General features: G+C 37.4%; 1 protein-coding gene across 7 annotated transcripts in view; it reads right to left on the bottom strand.

Moving 5' to 3' along the window:
- CCDC91 (coiled-coil domain containing 91) overlaps positions 1-27,484 on the bottom strand; it is a 155,093-nt gene that overhangs the window by 70,650 nt on the left and 56,959 nt on the right. For all 7 annotated transcript variants that reach the window (XM_049821940.1, XM_049821939.1, XM_049821945.1 and 4 more), the window contains one exon: positions 9,723-9,800. In XM_049821940.1, the coding sequence (XP_049677897.1) occupies positions 9,723-9,800 (78 nt within the window). The remainder of the gene's footprint in view (positions 1-9,722; positions 9,801-27,484) is intronic.

Genomic DNA, 27,484 nt, shown 5'->3' with positions numbered 1-27,484 from the left:
CTTCCTTTCAAAAACAAGTGAAAGGAATCATTATAAGCTCCTCTCATCAGCATGAAAACCAGTGGAATTTAACCAAAAAGGAAAATTAGAAGTCTGCAACTCTGCCTCAGCCCTGATTGTCCTTTCCCAGGGAACAGGGCAATGGCTCTTGAACCACTACAGATGAAGCCAAATTTTCTAAGTTGTAAAATTTCAAAGATTCGTTGATTATAGTTCTAATTCTCTATCTCTGGATTCTTGTCAGCAAAGCAGCCTTTATGGTGCAAGGAGTAAGAAAATAATAGCAGAATTGCAGAATGTTCTAGAATGTTGTAGATCCTTGGAGGGTGGGGGAGGGCAGAACATGTTCTGGTGCCTGTAAATTATATGGTTTAGTTGTATGATAAGGTAGTTTAAATGCTAGAATTCATGTGGGAAAAGTTCTGTCTTCTGCTTGCTATTTTGCCACTTGGAAATAATTCATATTCCCAATGTACATTATACTCCATCAGCAGCCTGTCTTGTTTTCTGTTAATTGTTTCTGGACATCATATATATATGAACAACTTTGGGGAGGTTTTTAAAGAACAAATTCACATTGTTAACAGGAAAGCTAAGGAGTAATATGCATGCTCACATTTAACAGTAACTATATACAGTGTGGCTGCTCCAAATGAACGCTCCAAATAACAGGACTTGTAGGATGACAATGACAGCAAAGCAAGTCTTCTTCTGCACCTTAAACTATCAGAAATGTTCCAAACCATACAAGAAATCCTGCTTCTTCCCTCCTTTCTCATCCCTCTCCTAACCCACAAAAGCTATCAGAGAAATGATCCTACTATTCCTTCACTAACCAAAAATGTCTGGTGACTTCTGACAGAACAAAGGGAATGCAACCCTTTAAGAACAAGTTCTCCTAAGAGTCTTCATATCCATTTTAGTTTTATATATGATGGGAAATAAAAAAAAAAAAATAAAAAAAAAAAAATCAAAGAAACCATTGTTTCCTCAGACCATTATCAGAACTTTCACACATTTCAATGACAGTACAAAACATTTTTAAATTAGTTTGCAGAAAGATTAAAAGTGAACCCATCTTAATTTTATAAGCTGGAATTTTACCAAAACAAAATAAAACTTAACTAAGTAAATCAGTCCAAACTGCTTGAGCTCAGATAAAGAGCTAACCTTAGCTTTAAGGTTCATACATTAGAATAATTTTGGAAGACCCTGAGTTGAAAGTAGATCCAAACTTTATAATAAGAACTTTATCTGTAATCACTTTGGGGTGTCTTTAAGGGAATACACATCTTAATTACTCTATTATATGCTTTAGCAATGGTCAGAGAATTAAAGACTCCTGGAATGTAACTGACAGCACACTACATGTACAGTGTGAGCACTAGAGAACTGCACCACTGCATACAGACTAGAGACTGAAAAACTATACTGTACCCAATCTGAGAAGAAAAGTTCAGAAAATACAAATGATCACAACATTTTAATCCTGTATTTCTACAGGTTGTGTTATTTATAGAGTACTAGATGCTTTCTAAAATTTGTCCTCATCCTTGGAAAGGCAGAAGTGCAATGATTATGGTGTTGCCAAAACCATAACACAGACATTCCAGCTCATTTTTAATACAAACCTATTTGCCCAGCCCTAGTGCATACTGTCTTCATTCTACTGGCAATAGATACCACAGCTGCTTGCCCAGAACAGGATTTATTGTATGGCCAAAAGCTAGAATTTATGAGAATCCTTCTTGAATTATATAGCCAAAATATAGACTGTTACCCCCAAATTCATCCCAAATTCCCTAACAGTAACAAATTGCCAAATCTCTCTCAACTCCCTCTTTTTATAGGAGGAAAAAACTAGTCAGGAAAAAAAAAAAAAGGAGGAAAAACAGAACAGAGTTTATTATCCCCTCTCATCTCTTCTGAAAAACAGTATAAAATCAATTTCAATCCGTGCAAAAACCAGACTTCTCGGATGTGTAACACTGTTTTATAATGTTAAACCAACTCACATGAAACACAGTATGAAACATGGATCATGATGTACAGGATGCTGCATTATATTCTATAATGTACTTAAAAGCACTGCATCAAAACCCTTCATCATTCCAAAAGAATATCCTCTCTGGATTCTTTCCCCTGCTCAAGCAGCATTAACTTGCTTAAGTAACTAAATACAAGCCAGTACATCAAACACCTTCTTTAATTCAAAATGGCTGAGTCGGGATGGCCAAAACAAGTTACCATACTACTTCAAACATATGAACTGTATTAAATACCAGCATTAATTTCAGCAATAGTACATAAGAATTTCTGTGCTTCATAGCATGAGATGATGATTCATCTAATTCATCACCCTGTCTCCACCATTAATTAATTTCTACTACTTTAAGGGCAAAATACAATTAATCAATTGTTGAATGATAAAACAGAGCAGAGGATACAATAAAAATTCTTTCCTGATCCCTGGAGAAGATACATTAACTCAATAAAACGTACTATTTGACTGGTTGTGTTATAACTCAGTTATTAGCTAGTATACATACTACATAAATAAAACTATTTTAAAGATTTTTGAAAAATGTATTTTTCAACAATCCAACTTATCCACTTCTTCCCAAGATATTGCATATTTTCATGATCAGGCTATTTTCATGTGAGCCTCCCTTTAAGTGAAACATGTCCATTTAGGTGCTATGGAATCAAGCCGTTTTTTGTACAAGTAAATATTAACCAAAGTGAAAGCAATTAAACTCCTGCTTAGGTCAGAGTCAACTTGCAATTTACAATTAAGTAGGTTCTAAGTGAAATAAAACAAAATATTGAGTTGAATCTCCCGAATTGTTTCCACTCATAGTCAGAAGGTGCTACTACCAAAGCTTTAAACAGAGCTCGTGCTGTGAAATTTTACATATCGAGTCAAAAAGTATTTCCTGCGGAAAATTCTTCTCACGAGTTATTCTTTACAAAAGGTCAACACATTTTGATGTGCATTAGGGTATGAAGAAGCTTCATGGTTTCACTAACCACTGTCCTGTTTACAATGTGAACTGAATTTTAGTCAGGTGTTTCAAAGATATAACATAAAAGACATTTGAATTAAATACAAGAATAGGGTAACGTGTTTTTTGTAAAGTGGTATAACAATTTCGGTTTCATTTTCAACTGCTTTTGGTATACCAGTAATGATCAACAACTTACAGTTTGAATACTATACTCAGTTTATCTAGATATCTCAGTTTTACTAGCACATGAGTTTAAGTGATTTGTTTTCCACAAAACACTGTTCCCTATCAAGATGCTTTAATCAATAATAAAATATTTTTGATAGCCAGATCTTTGGAACATTGAGACTTGATTGTACCTTGCTTTTATGAGAATTCCATAGAAAGATTTTTATAGTAACATCACCATTGTATATGAGTACTCCTATACTGTAAAAATGACAAGGAATCGCTCCTTTTCTAGCCATCAGCTCTTCATGACAAAATACGATAATGTATTATCTTCAAGACCCACTTGAATTCTAATGCACCGTACACATAGACAAGTATGGAAGTTGGAGGTGAAATACAAGCCCTTGCAACAACTTTTGAATTTACACTTTTATTCATGTGTCAAGTCTTTCTGAGCCAGCATGTCATCTTGGAAACTTAATAAACTAAGCTGGTGTTTTAAAGAGCTGAGAACTGGCCACATTTCAAGAGTCTTCCCTCCTCACTAGGGATAAACAACGTCTAAAAAAAGATACCGTGATTCTAGATTAACTTCTTTTGTAATGAAATCTTCTAAATTTTCCTTTGTTTATTAGAGGGTAACCTTTCAGTTCAGAGGCCTATTATTGACACAAATATTTTTGAAAGACAATCTCATGGCCCCCACATATCCTGTACTTTGCAAACCTGTCTGTTCTTACATTCTGGAAAGCTGAAAAAACCCAACCACCACCAAACTGATAGACAAAACTCTCACTGTAGGAAGTGCTGGAAAGGACTTTGCATCCTGAAGTTAATTTCCATAAAAGGAAGCCTCTGATTCATGCAAGCTGTCTTTTAGAAGACTAATAATTGCATAAAATAATCTAAGTAAATAAATACCATCAAATAAATACACCTGCCTGTAACCTCATATTCTTTAAAGCTTACATAAGAGGATATTTTATATGGTGAGAAATATAAACAAAACAGATTAAAAATCTTAACTTGTCTATTTACAGAACTATGACAATTTCAGAACAAAAGCTTGACTAAACAAGCAAAGGAAAAATCCTTATGTTGCTTGTGGTAAATATCTTAAAATGTGACATGATAGCACAAGCATCATTTCCAAGACCTACATTTACTTTTCTTTACTGTAGTTAATTACCAGGGATAAAAGTTTAAAAAAATAATGACATGAAAGACAGAAATTAAACAAAATTAGGTAAACATGAGAAGGGGAAACTTGGCCTACACACAACATCAAATTCATTTTTAATTTGTTTTCCCATGTTTTTTTAATACAAATTTCGTGACCGTGTTGTAGATGGTTTATTTGTTAAAAAGAAGATAAGAATGCGAGATGCTTAACAATGGCCAAGGTTTTTGAGGTTTGTGCTACAAAGTGTCTAATGGTCTCTGTTAATGCATTTCCCAGCACATTTGGCAAGCTGCTATTCCAAAGACAACTGCAATAATTCTAAGGGCTTTGGTATATTCAGGTCCTTGAAATCAGATCATTCAGTATTTGACTTCTTGTGCAAGCTCCATTTTTGATACTGTTGCCATATTAAAAAGGACTAGTCACAACAAGGGTAGGAATTGAGAGGGTTTGGTCTTAAACTTGAGTGCCTGGTCTGCCTAGGGATAACGTACTAATGGAATATCAACATGAAGATACATTGTCCCTTTTACAACAAATAATTCCCCAAAACACAGGAGAGTGATTATCAGAAAGGGTAACTCATTCTCAAGCATAGAAAGATACAGCAACAACAGAAATTCTGTTGCAGTAAGTCGGCAAGGAGTAATAATTAGCTCTAAATGTAAGAAAAATCTGAGCTTTTAGTTACTAACTTGGCAACCTTGTAGACAGAAGTGAAAAAATGGCAACTCTCTTTTCCTTTGTATGCCAAAACAAAGGCACCGTCACAAACCTACCAGTAGGAAGACTTATCTATGCGAGAATACAGAAAAGGCAAGTAGTCAACTCTTCCATCGTTGTTCAGCCCAAAGCTTCAATACCTAATTTAGAGGACTGTAGGCTTGAGGGATTCTGGGGATTCTTTTCTGGGACTAATGATGAATAGCTTATAGTTTTACATAGCTATCCTTAAACAACCAATGTTGGACATTACATTCAGTCATGCTACAACTCTGCTTGGAGTGGCATTACAAAATTATAATTGGCTGGTATCAGAGAGGATTAGTCATAATTCCAACAGTCATGACTACAACAGAACTTAATTTGGGCCATGAGCAAGCACTTGATTGGAATAATCTGCATCAGTTCGTTTTATTAGAGCCCAAGAAATGCAAAATAGGACTCTATTCATCATAAGAAAGATTTTCCTTCCTATATCTTTTAAACAATTCAGTAGACTTGTTTAGGTGAATTTCCAAACTCAAGGTAATTTGGGGATTAATTAGGTAGTACTTAGAAAATCTACTGGAAATGGAAATCACTTCTGCATATAAACGATACGTATTACTGTAACACAGTCTTAAATCCTAAAGAAGACATATTTCAGCACAAAATTAAACATGGTTAATCATAAGTGAATTAAGAGAGTAAATGATTCCACAATTCTGTATTTCATTAAAAGGACTGATCAGATTTACTTTACAATCTCAAAGAAATGCTATATGTAGGACACCTTATTTGGTTATCTGACTACTGACAACATGTCTGATAAATGTAACAAATTCATAAAGATATGAGTGTTAAAAAGTCCCCAGAATGTAAAATACTACTTTTATAATTACAAAACCACATTTGACTCATTTACTTAAGAAAAAAATATATTCTTAACCCTGTTTCATATTGAAATATTAACTATGAATTAACATTTTAAAAGAATCCATGACATTATTTTCTCAAACAGAACTACAGAACAGTTTTGGCCTTCAGTGAATTCTCTGACGATTCACTGGTTTTGGTTTTTTGGGGGTGGTTTTGTTTGTTTGTTTGTTTTTAAGAACATGGTATTTAAGCTACAAAAAGGTATTTAAGCTACAAACACACAACCAAAAAAGCTTGATTTTTTTTAAACCTAACAAACTTTTTCGATTTTTCCTCCTACCCTGAAGAAGAACTCGCTGCCTGTTTGCAAAGAAGGTTGGTTGCAGTATTTTAGCCAGAGGCTGGCATATCTGATGTTATTTCTCCTCAGAGTACTGTGATCTCATGGACCACAATATGGCAACTAACCACAGGAGGCAACAGGAAGACTTGTATGCAGTATATTCATGGTTCCTCGGTATTAAAGAATGTCTTTATATGACTTGAATATAAACAGTCTATGAGAAATAATATGCCAAATACAAATACTGCTTAGAATCACAGTATTCAATTCAATCCCTAATCTTTTGTGCCAAATCACAGAAACTGATAAACATAAGTCTTCTTTTCCACATGGCATATCAAATCGTCCCAGCTGCTGTTGACTGGTAAAACAGTTTGCAAAAATCAATATGGCATATGAGTATATTCCCTTACCCAACCATACATGAAGAAATTATTCCTTTTAGGACAATATCATCCATGCAAAACTCTCCTTTAGCTCACACAAAGGCATTAAAATGGTGAAAAATTGTAGCTAGAAAACATACAGAACTTACATTCAATACTATAAAATTGTTGCACTTCACAATTTTTTTATATTTTCAGAAATAAAAACTTGGAAACATAAGTACAGCAATTACCAATAGCTTACTGGGTTTTTCAGAAAACAAGTCTGTCCTGGTTTCAGCTGGGATAGAGTTAATTGTCTTCCTAGTAGCTAGTATAGTGCTATGTTTTTAAGTTAGGTATGAGAGGAAAGTTGATGAAGCTGATGTTTTCAGTTGTTGCTAAACAATGTTTAGACTAAAGTCAAGGATTTTTCAGCTTCTCTTGCCCAGCCAGCAAGAAGGCTGGAAGGGCACAAGAAGTTGTGAGGGGACACAGCCAGGGCAGCTGACCCAAACTGGCCAAAGGGGTATTCCATACCATGGGATGTCATGCCCAGTATATAAACTGGGGGGGAGTTGAGCAGGGGGGCAGATTGCTGCTCAGGAACTAACTGGGCATCGGGCGGTGAGTGGTGAGCAATTACACTGTGCCTCATTTGTACATTCCAATATTTTTATTATTACTGTTGTCATTTTATTAGTGTTATCATTATCATTATTAGTTTCTTCTGTTCTATTAAACCATTCTTATCTCAACCCACGAGTTTTAATTCTTTCCCTGATTTTCTTCCCCATGCCACTGGGGGCAGGGGCAGGGGGGGAGTGAGTGAGCGGCTGCGTGGTGTTTAGTTGCTGGCTGGGGTTAAACCACAACATGTCCACACAGAAACAGCTAAATATTTTATATGCATCTAGCATAAAACAGAAGTGAAAAACGCTGATATGCAACATGTTCAGCAGCCCATCCAAAGTAGGAATAGTCCAAAGAAAATTCCCATTTGAGAACTTCTATTGCAAAGTGGTCGAAAAAGTAAGGGAAAAGAAATGCAATAATTTTCCTCCAGAATTGAAATGAGGGAGGTATGGAGAAATGGGACATCACCAGTAGCCATGCTTAACTTTTCTCAGGAATGGAAACTTTTGAAACTTTTTTCTGAATAGGTTCCCTTTAGATGAAATCAGTATAAATTGTATTGATGGAGACAGACATTTTTCTACAGATAGCCCAATTTCAATATTAGCTATAACACTACTAACTGTTATTAGCAAAATTATTAAAAGGCTTTTGTATTATGACTTGTTGCAAACATCTATGATGACTAGAATTACTTTATACTTTTCTGCAGCCTATGACATGAGCTGCCTTCAAGCAGAGCGTCCTAAAACCATCAGCAGGTCCCCTACAGAGTGGTGCTCTCTCAGACTTGGAACTTGGGAGGCCTACCTTACATGTGAGGAATGAAGTCTACAAGCCCCATAGAACCTAATTAAAAAAAAAAAAAAAAAAGAAAAGCTTTGCATAACGTTATGATCCCAAATTTTGCAGCAGACTTGGAGTCTGGCACAGATAGCTCTCTTTAAGCTGCAGATCCTGACACCACCAGAAGGAAACAAAAATTGCAAGTCTTGGGTATTTGCTGAAAACAAACCAACCAACCTGCCTACCCTCCCCAACAAAGTATTACAAGCTTCTTGACCAGGAGGTCCTAGACTCAAGCTTCCAGTTTATTACCTGAATCACAAGACCCAACCTTAATCTCATCCTTTTTCCCTTACCAGTTCCATTCCAACACTAACCAATGTTGGGGAATTTTTATCATTCCTTTATCAAAGGAATTTGCCTTTAGACAAATTAAATGTGTTTGTGCTTAAACGTAAAAAGATTTAACAAACAATGGATTGGACAGTCCTACTTCCATAAGCTGGTCTACAAGGAGTCTGCAAAGATGCATCATGAGACAATTCCTTATATACGCTTACACCAGCACCAACCATATGAGCATCAGCATGGGACACCTTAGCCTAGTGTTCAGTTCATCCCTCAGTGTCAGCTCTGTTTACCAAAAGTGGCCCCTGAGCGCTCACATCCCAGGGTGGATTGCTACAAGAAAATGCTGTGACATTTTTTATCTTATTTCCAAGGAAAACCTCACTCCTTTACATGGAGTCCTGTCTCTGGCATTCCTGCTACCAGCAAGTTTAAACCATTCTGCAGCTGGGCCTTCTTCCCCTCCATGCCAGATCACTCCTTGGTTACAAATTACCATTGCTGAGCAGTTACAATTTTAATTTCCCCTTCACTAAATACATTGTCAGATTTGTGTTCCCAGCTCACAGCTACTTACCAAGTCTTATGTCTCCTTTCTCATTCTCAAAACCAGCGCCTTTTCCATTTCCCATTATCAGGGTTTTTTCACTGTCAGATCTTCTTTACCTCTTTAAGTCTAATTAGAATTCTTAGCTTTACCTACTCATTCTCCTAACTTGATTCAGTTTTTGCCCTCTGTGCATTTCTTACTAGAAAGTTTCCGTAACAGTACAAGAGACACAGATTTACCCTCCATGGTAACATCCAATTCTTTCATCTTATCAGCTTAGAGGAACTAGGAACAACATGAGATATTTACAGATTCAACCTTAGTTCATCCTTAACTCCTTCTCTTGTGCTCTGTAGATCAAAACCTGCTGAATTGCTCTGTGAGGCTGCTTTCCTGCAAGTGCAGTTTGTTGAGACTGAAAATGTCCAAAATGTGGATGTGATAAATCATCAAACTCGAAGTTTACCACAATTAACTGAGCATTTCTGTTGTGTTCTGGTTTTAAGTGTCATTACTGAAAATGGCTAACCTACTTTATCTGAAGTTTCCCAAAGTGCAGAGTGAAAAACATCATACAAAATTTCAGGCCAAACAATCTAAATTGGAAACGACAGAAAAGACAGTCTTAAAGTGAAACAGGTTTAGTACTGCTTGTTCACATTGCTCAAGAAGACTGCCTGTAGTGCATACTTATTATACACTATTACAATAATATTATTTGGAAATTGTGTTATCTTAACAACTCATTTACCTTGAATTCTTCAACAATAATACTCAAGGCTTCATGTCCAGCTTTTCTCATGTCTTCTAACTCCTGCTTATGCTTTTCCTGTACAAAAACATGGAAAGATTATATAAAAGATAGGCGCCCGACAACAATTTTAATTAGGAGAGTAAAGACCAATTATTTTCCTCATTTTTGGTATCTTTCATGAAGAAATGCACACATCTTGGCTCTTTAGATATAATATATAGCTCAATTCCAGCTCGTCCTAGTATTAATCTCATTTTTATTTCTTAATTTTACTTTATTAGTCCCCAAATAATTCTAAATGTTTCTCCATTTTTTTTATTTTTAAAACATTTTCTTTGTTACTCGGATTTTTCTGGTTTCTTGTACACCTGTGGATGGCAAGACTTCCAAATCACTCTCTTAGTAAATGTTATTTACTGCCTATATTAATAAAAATTTTGAAATGGACTAGTATCAGACTCAGTTTCCCCAAAAAGCACACCCTTCCCCTAGTCATTACATAGCTCCTTTTTTGTCTTTTTTTTTATTCTTACGGTTCCCAGGAAAGCATTCTTGCATAAAACATCCTGGATATGTTTTTCAAATAAAGCTCTACTGGTTTTTTGTTGGTTTTTTTTTTTTATTCACAGTATTATGTAAAAATAACATGAACAGGAACATTCTAAAATTTTTGCCTTTACATAAAAATGCTTGCCTGCGGTTTGCTATCTGAGTCTGCAATGTGAACACGTCATTAGATTCTCATCAACATTTCACGCTTATCAGTGAGCAGCACCACTTTCTCAAATAACCAATTAGTAAGATGATGAAAAACCTTCCCTCCTCCCTCATTCTTTGCTTCAGGGATCTGTTCTTAAATCAGCTAGTACAGCAGGTCATAGGTGCTTTAAATCACCTTGGAAAACTGGTGCAGAAAGCAGAAAGACATTAATCACAACATTACTTTGCAGTGATTAAAGGGCAAAACCATATACAACTTACACTACATATTTATTGCTTTTGGGTTGGAATTCAAGTTGAAAGTAATTATTACAATTCTATGTTTTCTAAGATTTGTATATTTTAAATAAGCAAAACCTAATGTCTAACAAAGTATATTCAATTTTATTATGAAAGGCCATATAAAACCATTAAAAATAAATTAATCTGTCTGTAACTCCATATTTGATTAGAGGTTTCTCCTCTGTCATTCACTTCCTTTCTCCTGAAAGGGTCATCTGAGCAAAAAGTTTGAAATTATAGCTATACAAACTTCTTATCTTTGGCCCAAATGTAATGAGACATTCGGATTCTCTTGAATAGAACTGGGTTTTTTTGTGAAGCCCTGTGAGAACAACTGATATGAAACAGAAGAATTGAAGATGGAAGTATTTTGATGTATAAATAAAATACTACATCTCATAATGTGCAACATCTGGGTACATCTGTTTAATCACATTGTGATGCACAGGTATTACTGATACCACAAAGAAGTTAAACTCAGATGTTATATATATGTAAAATCAAAAAAAAAAGTGCTGAGCTAGAAATATTTTTACAGTACAAAACTACAGAATTGGTATAAGGGGGGAAAATGTGGTCCAGTGCTTAACTCCGAATCTTCACAAATCATTAACAAATACGTTCCCTGTGAAAAGTGAAGGGGGGGGGGGGGGGGGGGGAGGGGAATGAGAAAAAAAAAGCAGTTACTATAGTAGCATATCCTGAATTCACAAATAAGAAAAAAGGCTTAGAGAAAGAGGAAGTTAATAGTAATTAATTATTCTAGCTGCAAAAAAAAACCCAAAACAACAAAAGCAAAACTGAAGAGAAAGCATTCTGTGTTGAGAAAAGCCTTTAAATGAGGAGCTAAAACAGTAAGATTTCCATCTAAGATCTGTCAGAACTACCTTCAATGCAACAATAAGACATAGTGCATCAAGTGTGTTGACTGAGGAAGTAACATTTCATTCTGATAGAGTACAGTGCCTCTCACTACAGTTACCAGGCAAATCAAGAAACAAAGACAAAAAATGCACTTTGTCCTCTTACAATAAATCAAGTTTTTCAGAATTAGTCACTTTTTCAAAGTGAGGTACTAAATGCAAACTGATAACACAAGTTGAAGCATCAACACCAACATGTAACCACCAACATGAAGATTCTTTCCAACATATTCTAGAGTACTTACTTTCTTAAAATATTTCCTAAGGTAAAGGAAATATTTTAGTCATTAGTAAAGAACTAATAGTAAGGCATCAGTTTTGCTTGGGTTAGGACCAGCAGTCAATTTCTACAACAGAGGTAGAAGAGAAAATGAAAGGCCATTATTATAAGTACAGAGACAAAAAGTTTAAGGTCACTTTTCAATGCTCCCTCCAAGTAAGGGCTTCATCCAGTCTGATGAACACTACACTGCCTTTTTTCTGTGTTTATTTGCAAGATTCTTCAGCTAAGACAGCAGGCCTGTAAGTTTATTTCTTTTAACTCGTTAGGGTGCATTTCGATTCTTTTGAGGATGGCTGGCATTTTCTTCTGAAAGTCTGCAAAATACTGTTTCAAAATCTTATAGATACGTCACTCAAAGGAATGTGTGCTTGGTCCTTGTAATCCAATAAGGAGAAGACTCAAAATCAAAGTAACACATTTTGGAAGTGTATGCATTGATCTACTGTCTAACAGTGAAGATAGATCAAAGTTCCTGAGTTTCATGATTTGGCTATGAACTCAACAGAAACATTCCAAGAACAGCAGCATACTCATTTGGTGAACAATGGTCATGTCAGTTCTTCACAAATCCTCAATAAAATGTGTACTTTCCATAGGAAAATGAGTTTAATGAATTGACGTAACTAGTCTTAGAATTATTACTCTGCTTGCAAGAAAGAAAAGGGAAGCTCTGTGAAAAGCTCTGAATGGTGTAGACCTGAAATTAAAATATAATATTCAGATTCCCTATCAAAGAGAGAATTTTCTGTTTTCTGGCTCTTGTAGAATTCTCCTGCATGGTTTGCATGACCTTGGAGAAGTTTTTAAAGAACATTGTTGTTCCCTTCCTTTACTTAATAAATGCTTTTAAGAAATGAATCAAACACGAGTTGAAAAGTTTGAAATTTCAAGTAAAATCATCTTCAGAGGACTTTCACACACACACACACACCCCCCCGCCTTATGCCTTGTGATGGACAGAATCTCACATCAGAATGTTGACAGTAAATAAACATAGACTTAGAAGACAGAGGGGTTTCTTTTATTTTGAGATCAAAATCTTGACAATCATTCCAGAGAGTTTGAGGCATTGGGTGGACACAGTACGAAAGTAACAGGCAATACATTGCTCAACGGTTATCAGTGTTTCAATTCTTTCTGTTTAGTGACTCTTATATGAGGAACATTTCATTGCAAACACTTTATGCATAAGAATAGATGCTTTAATGCCACCAAATGTATGTGCCTTCAGAAATACATCAAATGAATGATGAGAAAATGGGATCAAACTTTGAAGTTTTCTTACAATCTAAAATCCAAGTGACTCCAGACTCTCCTATTCTTTTCTTAGGCCCCTGTGAATCAAAGCACTGTAGAGGCAGATGGATCCAAATGCCTGGTGAGCTTCCAAGAGGTGCAGTTCCCATGGATGCCGTTGGGCAAAGAAGACTTCTGAAGTGGCTGTGACAGCAGGAAAGGTTACTGACCACCCGCCATCCAGCTGCTTGTCACTGCCTGCCAATTGCATTAGCTCTTCTATTCGATCTTTTAGCTGAATTGCTTCCTAAATAATTTCAGTCTAAGTGAACCATTGTTAGCATAAACAGGTTTCTTTGTTGACCTCCAGCGTTTCGATAGAAATGCAGGGCATGTCTTTGCGCATACTGGGAAGTGTAAGAGTAACAGCTCTCAGAGTACTATGTAAGATCTGCAATAAGATTTGTGAGATCAGAAGGGGGAAGAAGAAAGAGTAAAGACCTCAAACTTATTTTATTTCATTATATTTACTTACCCTTAAGTTGATATATTTTTCTGCTAACTTTTTAAGAGGTAGACTGTCTTGAATTGTTGGGGAAAAACACATGCCACCCACACACTCTGCACACATTCCCTACTAACCTTCCACTCTGGCATGTCTGCATGTCACACATATTGTAACAGCAATAAGTGAAAGCTTATACAAGAAGGGGGAAAAAAAAAAAAAAAAAAAAGGGCTCACTGTCTCACTTTCTTCTCATCTAATTCAAAGCAACCACAATTCTTCTCATTATCAAAAGTGGATGCTTAGAAAAATTATTTTCTGTCAGTGCTCTTAACACATACCAAAACCAGCATAATAAAAAAAGACTTGATACTGCAAATTAGGGCCACCAAACACAGCCACTTGAAAAGGAAGCAAATGGCTACATGTCAAAGTATATTTTGATAATAATCAGCCCACAACAGTAAACACCATAATAATTTCACAATCCTAGTTCTATAGCAGGCATAACTAACACAAAATACCCTGAAGTTTTAAAAATAACTGAAGAAATTAATTTATATCATGCCTATTGAATTTATGACATTTTCTCCACAGGTGGTTTTTTTCCCCCACTGATTTTTCTCTTGTAGCATATCAATTTAATTTAATACTTCCCCTTTTTTTATTAGTTTATCAATAATCACAATTTATAACATTAAAAAAAAAAACAGAGAAGTAATACACAAATAAAGCAAAAGCCAGTACTGCAAAGAAACACTATGAGATCACATTTATATGTGGGAAAAATTGATAGAATAAAATAAAATCATTTCAGGAAAAGATCACAAAATTTTGCCCACTTTCAAACATAACCAAATACGCTCCATCAAATAAAATTCTGTATTTTGGGGTCAACTGATATTATGTGCTTTTTACATTTTGCAATACTTATTCATAAACCCCGTTTAAAAAAGTCAGGAAAAACGTCAATAAAATGTTAAGTTAACACAAAGCACGCACGCTTTAACTGTACCAATGTTTCTATAACACCCATGAAGAGTCCTATATTACTACATATAACATGCAAGCCGGTTATCTGAATTGATGCTGACCGCCTATCTTCTGTAAAGGCTGTGGTTATCTTCAGAATTAGCTGCAAGTCTGAACCAACATCTTAAAGTGATGTACTCTCTTCCCTCCTAATTTCTGTAGTAATGCAAAAAGGCAAACTCTAGTTCCCTGCAGGCAACTAAATTAGAAGACAAATTTCAAATCCATCTTACACAGTTTTGCTGTATACAATTACATCATTAAGACTCTTCATATTGGACTCAATTCCTCCATTACATCAAGATTTTCCTCTCCACAAAAATTATCAGTTCTTTTTTTCTTTCAAAGCATTATTTTAAAAAATAATATATTACATCTGGTATCATAATGACTCTGTTAAGAAACTGGTAACTTCTCATTTGAAGATACACATTTCCTCCAATTCATGCAGGTATAGAGAAAAAAATGATATTACTGAGAACAACAGAACTAAATCTCTGAAAAATTGAGTTAAATATGATGAGAATCAGTCCATAATGGCTAATTAATATACACACTAGAGTGTGCTATTGTATATAAAATACAGATTGGTCACTGTTTCTGTTGCTGTGAAATAAGAATGTGAGCTCTCCAGAACTAAGACACAGGACTGCCTCCAGGTCCATACCAAAGCAAGTATTTTCACTTTGGTCATATCACCAACATCCTAGTGAAAGATTAGAGCTGAGAACCTAGAGATAAGGACAAACATTTTTATAGGAAGGAAAGAAAGATTTCAGATTTCCCTATATAACCAAAAGAACACACCGTACGCGCAACCTTAAGCTCACCAGAGGAACCAAGGAGAGAATAGTATTTATTTTATACAAGTAAATATCATTGCTACCTAGAGTATACAACAATAGAAGACTTTGAAGTGAATAATGAAGTGAGGTAGTGAACAAATTTTCATGACCAACTTCTAATATAGTGGTGAGGACATTTCCTGCTCAGTTAGAACTGAGCTGAGCCAGAGCTGAGTGAGTGTGAATGGACTAGTCTGCTGGGAGACATTATGACTGATTAAATGTGAAAAACTATGTAAAGGAAATACTATGGAGGAGCCTGTACATGCCCCAAACTGAAACATAATTATAGTTCCCATACCACATGTAACTAAACTCTTCAACTATTTGCAGTGTATAAAATGGATCTCTATGCTGTCACATTTAAGACATTAATATTGTGTGAAGAACAACTACAGTTTATATCTGCTCACTTATTCCACGGGATGCAAATACAGAGACTCTCCACTGAGGATGACATTAAACAAGAAGAAGAAGGACTAACGCATATGCAGAACAATCTGTTAATTAATACTAAGTGTTCTTAGTATTAACATACATTTTGCTAGCAAAACTCTATGATATGGTAAATAGCACAGTACATTTGGCTCAGGAAGCCTTCTCTGACTGCCTTCAAGTTTCTAAAACATTATATAGATAATTACTTCTTTGAGATAGAGCTACAGCTGTGCCAGGACATCTTATATCACTGATGCTTTCCTACTTCCCCACATAATCTAAATTATGGGACATAATAGCAAGCGAAAACAAAAGAAGAGCAAACAGGAGAACAATCCAGGGAAGGTGACAAAAGAGAATGCTTCCATTAAACAACACGGTAAGCATGAAAGGAATTCTCATCTTCATTAGGACATTCTCATGTTTTTTTCTCAAGAGCATCAGTCTTCAGATTAAATTAAATTCCACCATTGTTCCTAAAGAACAAAATATTAACTCGGAAAGGTTTGCCAGCTGTCATCAATAGCCAGTTATAATACCAACACAATTTTATATACTACCTATATTTAAAAATATGTTAGTACTTATGTATTACTCTACTATAGTATACTATATAACTATATATACATATGTATGAAAATAACTACACAAAGAGAGTTTTCCTTCTTTCCCTAGAGAAGAAACTGACCTGCAGACTGCAAAGGGGCTAAAAAAGATTGTAGAAGATTAGGTTAACCCAACGAGTAGGAAGTCAAGCAAAACTGCCAGGAGGCCTGCGTGGATGAACAAGGAGCTCCTGGCAAAACTCAAAACCAGGAAGCATACACAGGTTGGAAGCAAGGATGTGGAACCTGGGAGGAATACAGAGACATTGTCCGAGCATGCAGGGATGAGGTAAGGAAAGCCAAAGCCCAGCAGGAATTGAATCTGGAAAGGGATGTCAAAGACAACAAGAAGGGCTTCTCTAAGGAAATATGACAAAAGGAAGGCTAGGGAAAACATAGGCCTACTGCTGAAGGAGATAGTGGACCTGGTCAGAGAGGACATGGAACAGGCTGAGGTACTGAATGCATTTACTAGCAAGACTAGCCTTCAGGAATTCCAGAGACCAGGGAAAAGTCTGGAGCAAGGATGACTTACCCTTAGTGGAAGAAGATCATGTCAGAAAATACTTAAGCAAACAACATAATTAAGTCCATGAGGCCTAATGGGATGCACCCACAAGTGCTGAGTGAGCTGGCTGATGTCATTGCGAGGCCCCTCTCAATACTGTTCTACCGACCATGGTGATTGGGAGAAGTGTCTGAGGACTGGAGATAAGAAAATGCCACTCCTGCCTTCAGAAAGGGCAGGAGGAAAGGCCCAAGGAACTACAGGTTCATCAGCCTCACCTCACTACCTGGGAAGGTGACGAGGCAGCTAATCCTGGAAACCTCCAGGCACAGGAAGGACAAGAAAGCCACCAGGAGTAGTCAGCATGGCTTCCAAGGCGGAAGTCATGCTTGACCAACTTGATCACCTTCTATGGTGAAATGACTGGCTTGGTACACAAAGGGAGAGCAGTGGACATTGCCTACCTAAACTCCAGTGAGGCCTTTCACTCTGTCTCCTGTAAGATTGTTACAGAGAAGCTGTTGAAGCCTGGGCTGGATAAGCAGAAAGTGAGGTGGATTGAAAACTGGCTGAACTGCCAGGTCCAGAGGGTAGCAGTGAGTGGCACGAAGTCTATAGCTGGAGGCCACAAACTAGCAGTGTACCCCAGAGGTAAATGCTGGGTCTGATTCTTTTTAATACCTTCATTAATGATCCAGATGATGGGGCAGAGTGCGCCCTCTGCAAGTTTCCAGACGACACAAAACTGGGAGGAGTGTCTGATATGCCAGACAGTCAAGCTGCCGTCCAGAGGGATTCAGCAGGCTGGAGAAATGGCCTGGCAGGAACCTCGTGAAGTTAAGCAAGGGGAAGCGCAAAGTCCTGCTCCTGGGGAGGAACAACTCGATGCACCAGTATATGCTAGGGAACACCCCTCTGGAAAGCAGATTTGCAGAAAGGGACCTGAGGTGTCCCAGTTGACAAGAAGTTGAACACGAGCCAGCAACATGCCTTTGCTGCAAAGGCAGTCAATGGTATCCTGGGCTGCATTAGGCAAAGTATTGCCCCAATTTCGAGTGAGGTGATCCTTCCCCTCTACTCAGCACTGGTGAGGCCACACGAGGAGTACTGTGTCCAGCTCTGGGCTCCCCAGTACAAGACAGACGTGAACATGCTAGAAAGAGTCCAGTAAAGAGCCACTAAAATTATTAAGGAACCGGAGTATCTTTCACATGAGGGAAGACTGAGAAAGCTGGGACTGTTTAGCCTGGAGAAAAGAAGGCTCAGGGGGATCTTACCGATGTATATAAATACCTGAAGGAAGGGTGCAAAGAGGACGGAGCCAGGCTCTCTTCAGTGGTGCAAGTGACAAGACAAGACGCAATAGGCACAAACTGAAACACAGGAGGCTCCATCTGAACACCAGGAAACATTTTTTTACAGGGCGGGTGATCAAGCACTGGCACAGGTTGCACAGAAAGGTGGTGGAGTCACCCTTCTTGGGGATATTCAAAAGCCATCTGGACAGTCCTGGGCAATTGGCTCTGTGTAGGCCTGCTTGAGCAGGGAGGTTGGAGTAATAACCTCCAGAGGTCCCTTCCAACCTCAACCATTCTGTGAACCACAATCATATTTACCAAGCCTTAATCTACTAGGTATTAATCATGAGGATACTTGTTTTTCCCCAAAACTTCTCTACCGAAAGTACTAAAAAGAACGTGCTATTTTATTACAAAGCAAACAACAGTGGAGTGCTGCATATTTATGGACCTATTACAGGTGAACTTTTCCAAAGGACCCACTGCCTACAGTTCACTACAGCATATATGCTGTTTTCCAATATTTATTCTGGATACAACCTTTTAATCCTAGTTTCAAACATATGAAACTTCAGACCACACATTGAATAGTAATCAAAACCACCATTTATATTAACAAAACTATAATTGAACTAAAGATACTTTCTGTGCCAAAAATTGGTAACATTTCCATCCGCAGCTCTGTTAACCTTTGAGAAGTCATCAACATACATTTTAGAAATATAACTAATTGAAATAATGCATATTGAATTTTCATAGACTTGTACTATTCATAACATATAATGATGTTCATAGCACATTCCTAGAGAATAGCTTTAGTCTTTTCATACATGTTTAAAAACCCAAGATGACTACAAAGAAACTTGACACTCAGTCCAATAGCTTCAGAAGCATGCAAGCAGAAATTCCACTTAAGCATGAATAAAAGCCTTCTAAGATTTAATTCTAGAAGATATAAAGTAACAACTCATGGCATCATCATATGTAAAGACTATAAGATTAACCTATCTTTGAAATTTTTCCAGTGTAATAAAAGAACAAATTGTTTTCTTCCTTCCTTGTTTTTGCAGTATAGAAAATTAGTTGAAGTATAATGCAAACAATCCTATTTACTACAAAATCAACAGAAAAAGAAGTTACATCTTTATATTTGAATCTCCTTTTCATTTTCAGTATCTGAACTACTTTTTTTGGCTGCCTCTTGATACAAAGCTCAGGAAGCAAACAATGGTGATATACTTACATCTTCTTCCAATCTTAACTCCTGTTCCGATTTGTAAATACATTTTGGAACACTAAAAACATTCCAAAGCAGACATACTATCTGAAAACCAGCTGATCAAGAGCTATTCTCCCACCACAGTGCAAGCAAAGCAGCTCCAACACAAACTGGTTGCCGTATTTATTCAGGGCCACAAATGCTTTTTTGTTTGTTTGTTTCCTGAAGGCAGCGGATGAAGGGTATGATATGCAACTTTAACAAAAATGACAGAACTTCTAGGACAACCAGAGAGACAAGGAATCATCTTTTCATCAAGCTGTTGTATTTGTTCCATTAGAAAGGTGACAAGATTTTAGGTCAGAAGACAAAATGAACAACAGTTTAGGAAACTGAGCATCAAATCAGAGTTTGGGATAATACAAATGCCAAGAAAAACAGGTACTGAAGAAGATGACAGCAAAGCCTTATATAGGCTTGCTCAGCTGAAACCAAGCTTTTCTTGACCTTGTTCAGCAGAGAAGAGGTTTATGAAATAAAATCGAACACTTGTCAGTTAGACCATATTGCCCAACCCAGAATGCAAACTACATCTGCAACTTACTCGAACATTTTCCTTGCATCCAGAGAACTGCTATCAAGTTGTAAACTTCTAGATTAAGTTGTTGGTTGTTTTACACACCTGACAAATTCATTAATAATCTAAGCATGTATGGAAAAAAAAAACCAAACAACCCTTACAATCCAAAGAGATACGCGTTACACCTTCACCAGCGACAACATAAAAGTCAGTCAAGAAAGAAGAACTAACTTCTCCCTTATTTTAAGATACCATAGTACTACTATGGTTTCTGAAGGAAAGGCTTTGTTGCCTAACCTCAGAAAAATTCCAACCAAAAGGAAGCATCTCCCACAGTCTATAAAAAGGTACCCAAATGGCACATACGCATATTTTATAAGTCATCCTTCTCACTTCTTGTTGTGTCTTGGGGAACTAGTCATACAGTTCCACATTCTGACTGACTATATTTTGCTCACTGTAAAACATCACACACAACATAGATATGTTGCATAGTATGAGCTCCTATTCTAACAAGGCAGATATATTTAAAAACACCACAAACGTTATATTCCATACAACACTGATTTAAGTTTACAGTAACTCATATTCTGATTAGTTTAACATTTCAAATACTGTATTAATCAGATTTTTGGTTCAGGCATTCCTGGCCCTGCCCTTAATTACTAATGTCTTTTTGCTGGCAATGAGGTAGGCCAGATTGGAGTAAAATATTCCAAATAATTCAGCCTGGGGAGTATCCCCTGGATTCGAGTTATGACTTTAGTGACTGGGAGTGGGCTATTTATTTTTCTCAGTTTATGACCAAAGTATTAAATCACAAAAATCACACAATCATTCAGGTTGGAAGGGACCTCTGGACATCATCTAGTTGAACCTCCTACTGAAAGCAAGATCAACACTGAATTCAGACCAGATTGTTCAGATTCTTGTCCAGTCAGACCTTGAAAACCTCCAAGGATGGAGATTTCACAACCTCGCTGGCTAACACATCCCAATGCTTGTCTTCATCACAAAAATTTTTTTTTTCCTTATACCAAGTTACAACTTCCCATGTTCCAGTTTATCACCATTTCCACTTGTCCTCCTGCTATTCATCTCTGGAGAGCCTGCCTGCCTCCATTTTTCTGACAACCTTGTAGGTATTGGACATCTGGTCTTACGTTTCCCTTAAGCCTTCTCTTCCGCAGGTTGAGGTCAAGATACACAATGTCCACTGCATTCCTCTTATCCACAGTCTAGGTGTTTCATCACAGAAGGCAATCAGGTTGGTCAGGCAGGCATAATCTATCTTTGGGAATAGCCAACATGGATTTACCAAATCACCTTCTTCATGTGCCCAGAAATGGCTGCCAAGAGCACTTGCACCATGATTTTCCCAAGGACCAAAAGGCTAGCAAGCCTAGATCCATACATCATCCTTCTTGCTTTTTTCCAATAATCAGAGACGTTCCTTAGTCACCAAGTTAATACAGAACTCTCATAGTGGCAGCCAGCTCTCTCATCACCTAACTAAACCAGTCTGCTCTCCTGAATTCTGTGGTTGGAAGCTGCTCATTTTTATAAATGACAATCTCACCTCTTCTACTTCCCTGCCTTTCTAATGAGGTGATATCCATCATTCATACTAGAGATCCAGCCACACAAAGTACCCCAACACATTGCTGTTATTTCAGCAATGTCATAGGTCAGCCTCTGCACATGGGGCTTTAGCTCCTCCTGCTTGCTTCCCAGATTGCATGTATTTGCATATGGGCATTTGCCAGGGGCCCCTGAAAATCCATTCAATTTTTGTGTTGCTTGATGAGTAGGAGTCTGGTTTTGGTTATTTCTTTTACCACCTCCCACCTCTGAGGTGACTAAACTCACGCTTCTTAAAAATAAATAGATGATAAACTCATACATGAGAAAATAAAGATAGCCTTGCTTCCCTCCTTTGCAAACAACACGCAAGAGGGACAAAGAGATGACAGCGTTTAGTTCCTAAGTCTGTGTTTAAGAACTTTGGCTTGATTAGCAAAGATGACAACAACCTCTAGTTGCCTGTCATCAAGGAAGTTCCAGTTGTACGGTATTTGTAATAAACAAACAAAAAACCCCCCCAAACCCCTGGCCCTCCTCAACCCCCCCTCATACTTCAGAGCCTTGATACAGACCTAGATATCTAAAGAGCATTCCCATGTGAAAACTGCAACGTGCTTTTATATTTTTCTCTGTTTTACTTACTGTGAAACACTGATGTGATTGAACTAAAAGCAGAACTACTTACTCCAGAGGAGAAAAGTTACATTTCTGGGGGTGGGGTGGGTGGAAAATTAATCAATCTATTAAAAGGATGATATATTTAATCTATTCTTTTCTGCTAAGCAAAGAGGTCTCTTAAATCACTAAAAATCATCATTTTTTATTTAAGCCAGAACACATCAGATGTAACATTCTGAAAAAGTCAGCAATGATTGATACCGCCTTAAGTTACTTATAGATAGCCAAAAGCTATTATAATATTGGGAGTTTAATTGGGTTTGGGGTTTTTGGTTTGGTTTGGTTTTTAAATTGAAAAACACATAGAGCTGCTAGATTTTAAAAATTACAGATCATTAAGCTATGTCATCTAATAATTTTTTTTTAAAATGTTACTATTGGAGAAATTGACCACAAAAGGCAAATGGACTTATACAGATAAATATCCGGAATTCTAAATCTATAGTGAAAACAACAAAAATAGATATACCTGTGCTTTTCAAAAGACACTCTAAGAGGAACAAAGCCCAAGATTCTTGACAGTGATGTGGCTGGTTTATTTATGTTACAGACTCCATTTACTTCTCAATATTGATGATATCAACACTTAAATAAAGAAATTATGAGAAAGGTTCTTTGAGAAACAATACCATTTCTTTTGCAACAGAAATAAGCCCTTCTGAAAGCAAAAGGGCACAGTATTAATTGAAGGATGAAACGTGAAGTTAGGGACAATGTTAGAAAAAAATATTTAAGTCAAATCTGGCCTTCAACTGAAACTTTTTTTTACTTCAGTTAAAACTGTATATAGATATTCAAAGAAAAACATTCCCACGACAGAAGGTCTTCAACAAGGAAAGAAAGAGGGGGGGGAAAGAAAGAGGGGGGGGAAAGAAAGAGGGGGGGGAAAGAAAGAGGGGGGGGAAAGAAAGAGGGGGGGGAAAGAAAGAGGGGGGGGAAAGAAAGAGGGGGGGGAAAGAAAGAGGGGGGGGAAAGAAAGAGGGGGGGGAAAGAAAGAGGGGGGGGAAAGAAAGAGGGGGGGGAAAGAAAGAGGGGGGGGAAAGAAAGAGGGGGGGGAAAGAAAGAGGGGGGGAAGAAAGAGGGGGGGAAAGAAAGAGGGGGGGAAAGAAAGAGGGGGGGAAGAAAGAGGGGGGGGAAAGAAAGAGGGGGGGGAAAGAAAGAGGGGGGGAAGAAAGAGGGGGGGAAGAAAGAGGGGGGGAAAGAAAGAGGGGGGGAAAGAAAGAGGGGGGGAAAGAAAGAGGGGGGGAAGAAAGAGGGGGGGGAAGAAAGAGGGGGGAAAGAAAGAGGGGGGGAAAGAAAGAGGGGGGGGAAGAAAGAGGGGGGGAAGAAAGAGGGGGGAAGAAAGAGGGGGGGAAGAAAGAGGGGGGGAAGAAAGAGGGGGGGAAGAAAGAGGGGGGGAAGAAAGAGGGGGGGAAGAAAGAGGGGGGGAAGAAAGAGGGGGGGAAGAAAGAGGGGAGGGAAAGAAAGAGGGGAGGGAAAGAAAGAGGGGAGGGAAAGAAAGAGGGGAGGGAAAGAAAGAGGGGAGGGAAAGAAAGAGGGGAGGGAAAGAAAGAGGGGAGGGAAAGAAAGAGGGGAGGGAAAGAAAGAGGGGGGGAAAGAAAGAGGGGGGGAAAGAAAGAGGGGGGGAAAGAAAGAGGGGGGGAAAGAAAGAGGGGGGGGAAAGAAAGAGGGGAGGGAAAGAAAGAGGGGAGGGAAAGAAAGAGGGGAGGGAAAGAAAGAGGGGAGGGAAAGAAAGAGGGGAGGGAAAGAAAGAGGGGGGGAAAGAAAGAGGGGGGGAAAGAAAGAGGGGGGGGAAAGAAAGAGGGGGGGGAAAGAAAGAGGGGGGGGAAAGAAAGAGGGGGGGGAAAGAAAGAGGGGGGGGAAAGAAAGAGGGGGGGAAAGAAAGAGGGGGGGAAAGAAAGAAGGGGGGAAAGAGAAAAAAAAAGAAACCTGCCTACCAACTTCTCTCCTGCCCAAACAAGGAACAGAGAAAAGTGACATGGACAGAATTAACATGGATAAAATTTAAATTTTTGTCTTGAGTCTTTCCTTTTCCTGTTGTCTCAGTTTGAGAACTGCACTTCTGTCCAAGACTTGCACATGCATACTCTTGAGACAGTGACTGACTTTTCCATCACTGTATCTAACACTCATTCACTCCCTAGATCTTTTTCACTTTGCCATTATATTTTTTCTAGAATACACTCTTCCCTCCCCTCCAAGGATGGTAAAACCATGGTCCTCATCTTTGGAACACAGTAACTTTCTCAACAGCTCCCTTCTTTTAACCTATTCAATATGCTGCACTTTAAAAAATTAAAAAACAAAAACCAAAATCAAACCCAAACACACACACACAAAACACCAAAAAACCTAACCAAAACTCCACAGTAAAAAAAAAAAAAAAAAAAAAAAAAAAGAAAGAAAGAAAGAAAGAAAGAACAGAGATCACGCTTTTCCCCCAAAAAACTCAAGAGTAGGACAAAATAGCAAGAACCCTTCTGTTGCTGAAAAAGTGAAAGGGAGAAGCAAAGGGATTCTAATTTGGACACAAATATCACTTCCTCTAATTCTATAAACTAAGACCATACATATGCCACCCCTTTTGAGAGTCCCCTGGTTCCTTTCTACAAGCCAGCTGGCAGGGATGCAGAAACAAGCTCATGCTTTCTTTGTTGTACAAGACGAATTAAAATGTAAATAGATTTTAAAACGCTGTAGCATTAGGACTGAATTTGACGGAAAGCTTTAGCTGTACTTTAATTTTATTTGAAACTTTTTGGTATTTTACACTGCGTCAGACCTCCCACAAACTGGCTAATCCAGATGAGAAAAATCATGATTAAGACACGTTCTTGTTCTAAGCAGCTCCCCTCTTCTGAGGGGCACAAACATTGCTTACAGTAAGGCTCTTGGCTAAAAGTCTTTTCAAAAAGTGAAAGCAAATCCTGCTGGAATATAGCCTTCCTCAACTGGATGCATGCAGATTTATTAAGCATATGTAAACGGATTTAAAAGACTGGAGGCCACTTTTAAAAACCTAAAGTAGTGCAGCAGAGATTAAAAATACAAAATATCAAGAAATGAATAAAAAATGGTTTCTTCCTTACAAAAATACTATTGGGTTTCTATTGTGCAATGAAAGATTCATCAACTACGGCAGTGATTGGTATATGATAAGATAATTTAATTGGTGGTGACAGAATAGGAATGTGTTGAAAGTTTATGAAATGCTGCCATAGGAATTGCAACATGTCTCCAAGAGCTGCTATTTTTATTCAATAAATACTCGGTTCTCAAAAGAATGTGCAAGTAAAGACAGACAATCTTGATGTAAAAAGGGAGGCAAGTGCCACTAGACCTTCATCCATGTGAGAACTATCTCATGAAAATATATGAAATAGGAAGTATCTTCAGACTACTCCTGCAGTCTTTGTTACAGGATAGCTACAATATCCTCTTTTTCCCTTCATGCAAGACGTCCGCTGCATTTTTGGATTAATATCATAAAGTCCTGAATGATTTTCCTCAGTTAACACTGTAACCATATTTTTAGTAAATACCAACAGCATAGGATATCTAAGACCTGCTTAATCTAGTTTAAAACAATAAAATTGAATGTGGTAAAGTGACACATGGCTAAAATGAATCTTTCTAAGCAATGGGTCCAAGTCCCATTCACTGAAGCAATTTCTCGCCACTCCAGCTGAATGCAGCTGCTTTCCGGCTAGTCATCAGGGGATTCTGTGCAGGTAATGGAATTCCCAGGTAGCAGAGATGTGAACACACTCCATATGAAACTCAGGAATTGTTCTCCCCTAGTGACCAAAATTACATTTGTCTCTACTTACAAGTGGGAAGTTCCTGAATGAAGCAGAGCCAACGGAAGTGATAATAATATTGAAAAATACCCAATAAACACTGGAAAACTCAAGAAGGAAGGAAGGAGAGAAAAGTCTCCCTAGAAGTAGCTAATTACACCACAATCTAGTAAGGATTTTCTTATGTTCAAGCTGAAGTGTTTAGCACAACTCACTATTAAAAAAAAAAAAAAATCAATGAAAATTGCAACTGCTACATAAAAATAAAAAGCATGAGATTAAATATTCCTTAACGGAAACAAGCATCAAGTGTCATCTTACTTACAAAAGTAATTACAAAAATTACACTATTAAACTCTAATAATATGAATATCTTCTTAGTAGTTTTAAATAGTAGTTATTAATAGTACAAAGAGTTGTTTCTGGTTTGGGGTTTTTTTGGGGGGTGGGGGTTGGTTTTTGTTTGGGTTTTTTTAAGCACAATATTTCACAACACAGTGCCACAAAAGCAGGCAACAAACTGAAACATGCCTGAAATTATGGCTTAGTTCACAAAGATGGAAATGGATATCTCCCCTTTTCCTCTTTATCACTATCAAGAAGGCTCTTCAATCATAAAAATGACTTCTCCAGTTATACAGTTTGAATATAAGGGAGGTCCAGAATATTTTTCATTTTTCCTTGCTTATGAGCTCAAACTATGTTTTTCCTTCTTCGTTTCCCTGAAGTCACCTAGCCTTATTTCAAACTCTCTACTTAGCAGATGAATGGAAATTTGCTTTTCAATGTCACACTCACTTCTTTCTACGTACTTATCTCGAAACTCAGACTATACCCTCAGCCCTTTGAAAACCTAGCACAGGAACTTGGATTGTTTTCCCTACATAAACAGGGCCTACATCAAGTGCAGAATTACTAGCTGAAATTATTCTTAATATATAGAAAACTATTATAATAAATGAAGAAATTCAAAATTGCTATCAGTCCTATATAACAGCATCATGGCTTGTTTTTTAAGCATTAATCAGACTCCCATTTTCATATTTTAAGTTAAAATTCATTATGGTATTTATTTCTGGAAGTTGATGTTGATCATCCTAAACATATATTTGCTTGAGGATGCTTAAATTTGTAATGCATATCCAAAACCAAAATATTTTCTGTCTAACAATACATTTAAGTAATAGATTTATTTTTAATGAATTGCATGGGACTCAGCAAGT

The sequence above is a fragment of the Accipiter gentilis genome, chromosome 18, assembly GCF_929443795.1.
Source record: "Accipiter gentilis chromosome 18, bAccGen1.1, whole genome shotgun sequence".
Taxonomy (NCBI): domain Eukaryota; kingdom Metazoa; phylum Chordata; class Aves; order Accipitriformes; family Accipitridae; genus Astur; species Astur gentilis.
This window is presented reverse-complemented; position numbering and strand designations above follow the sequence as displayed.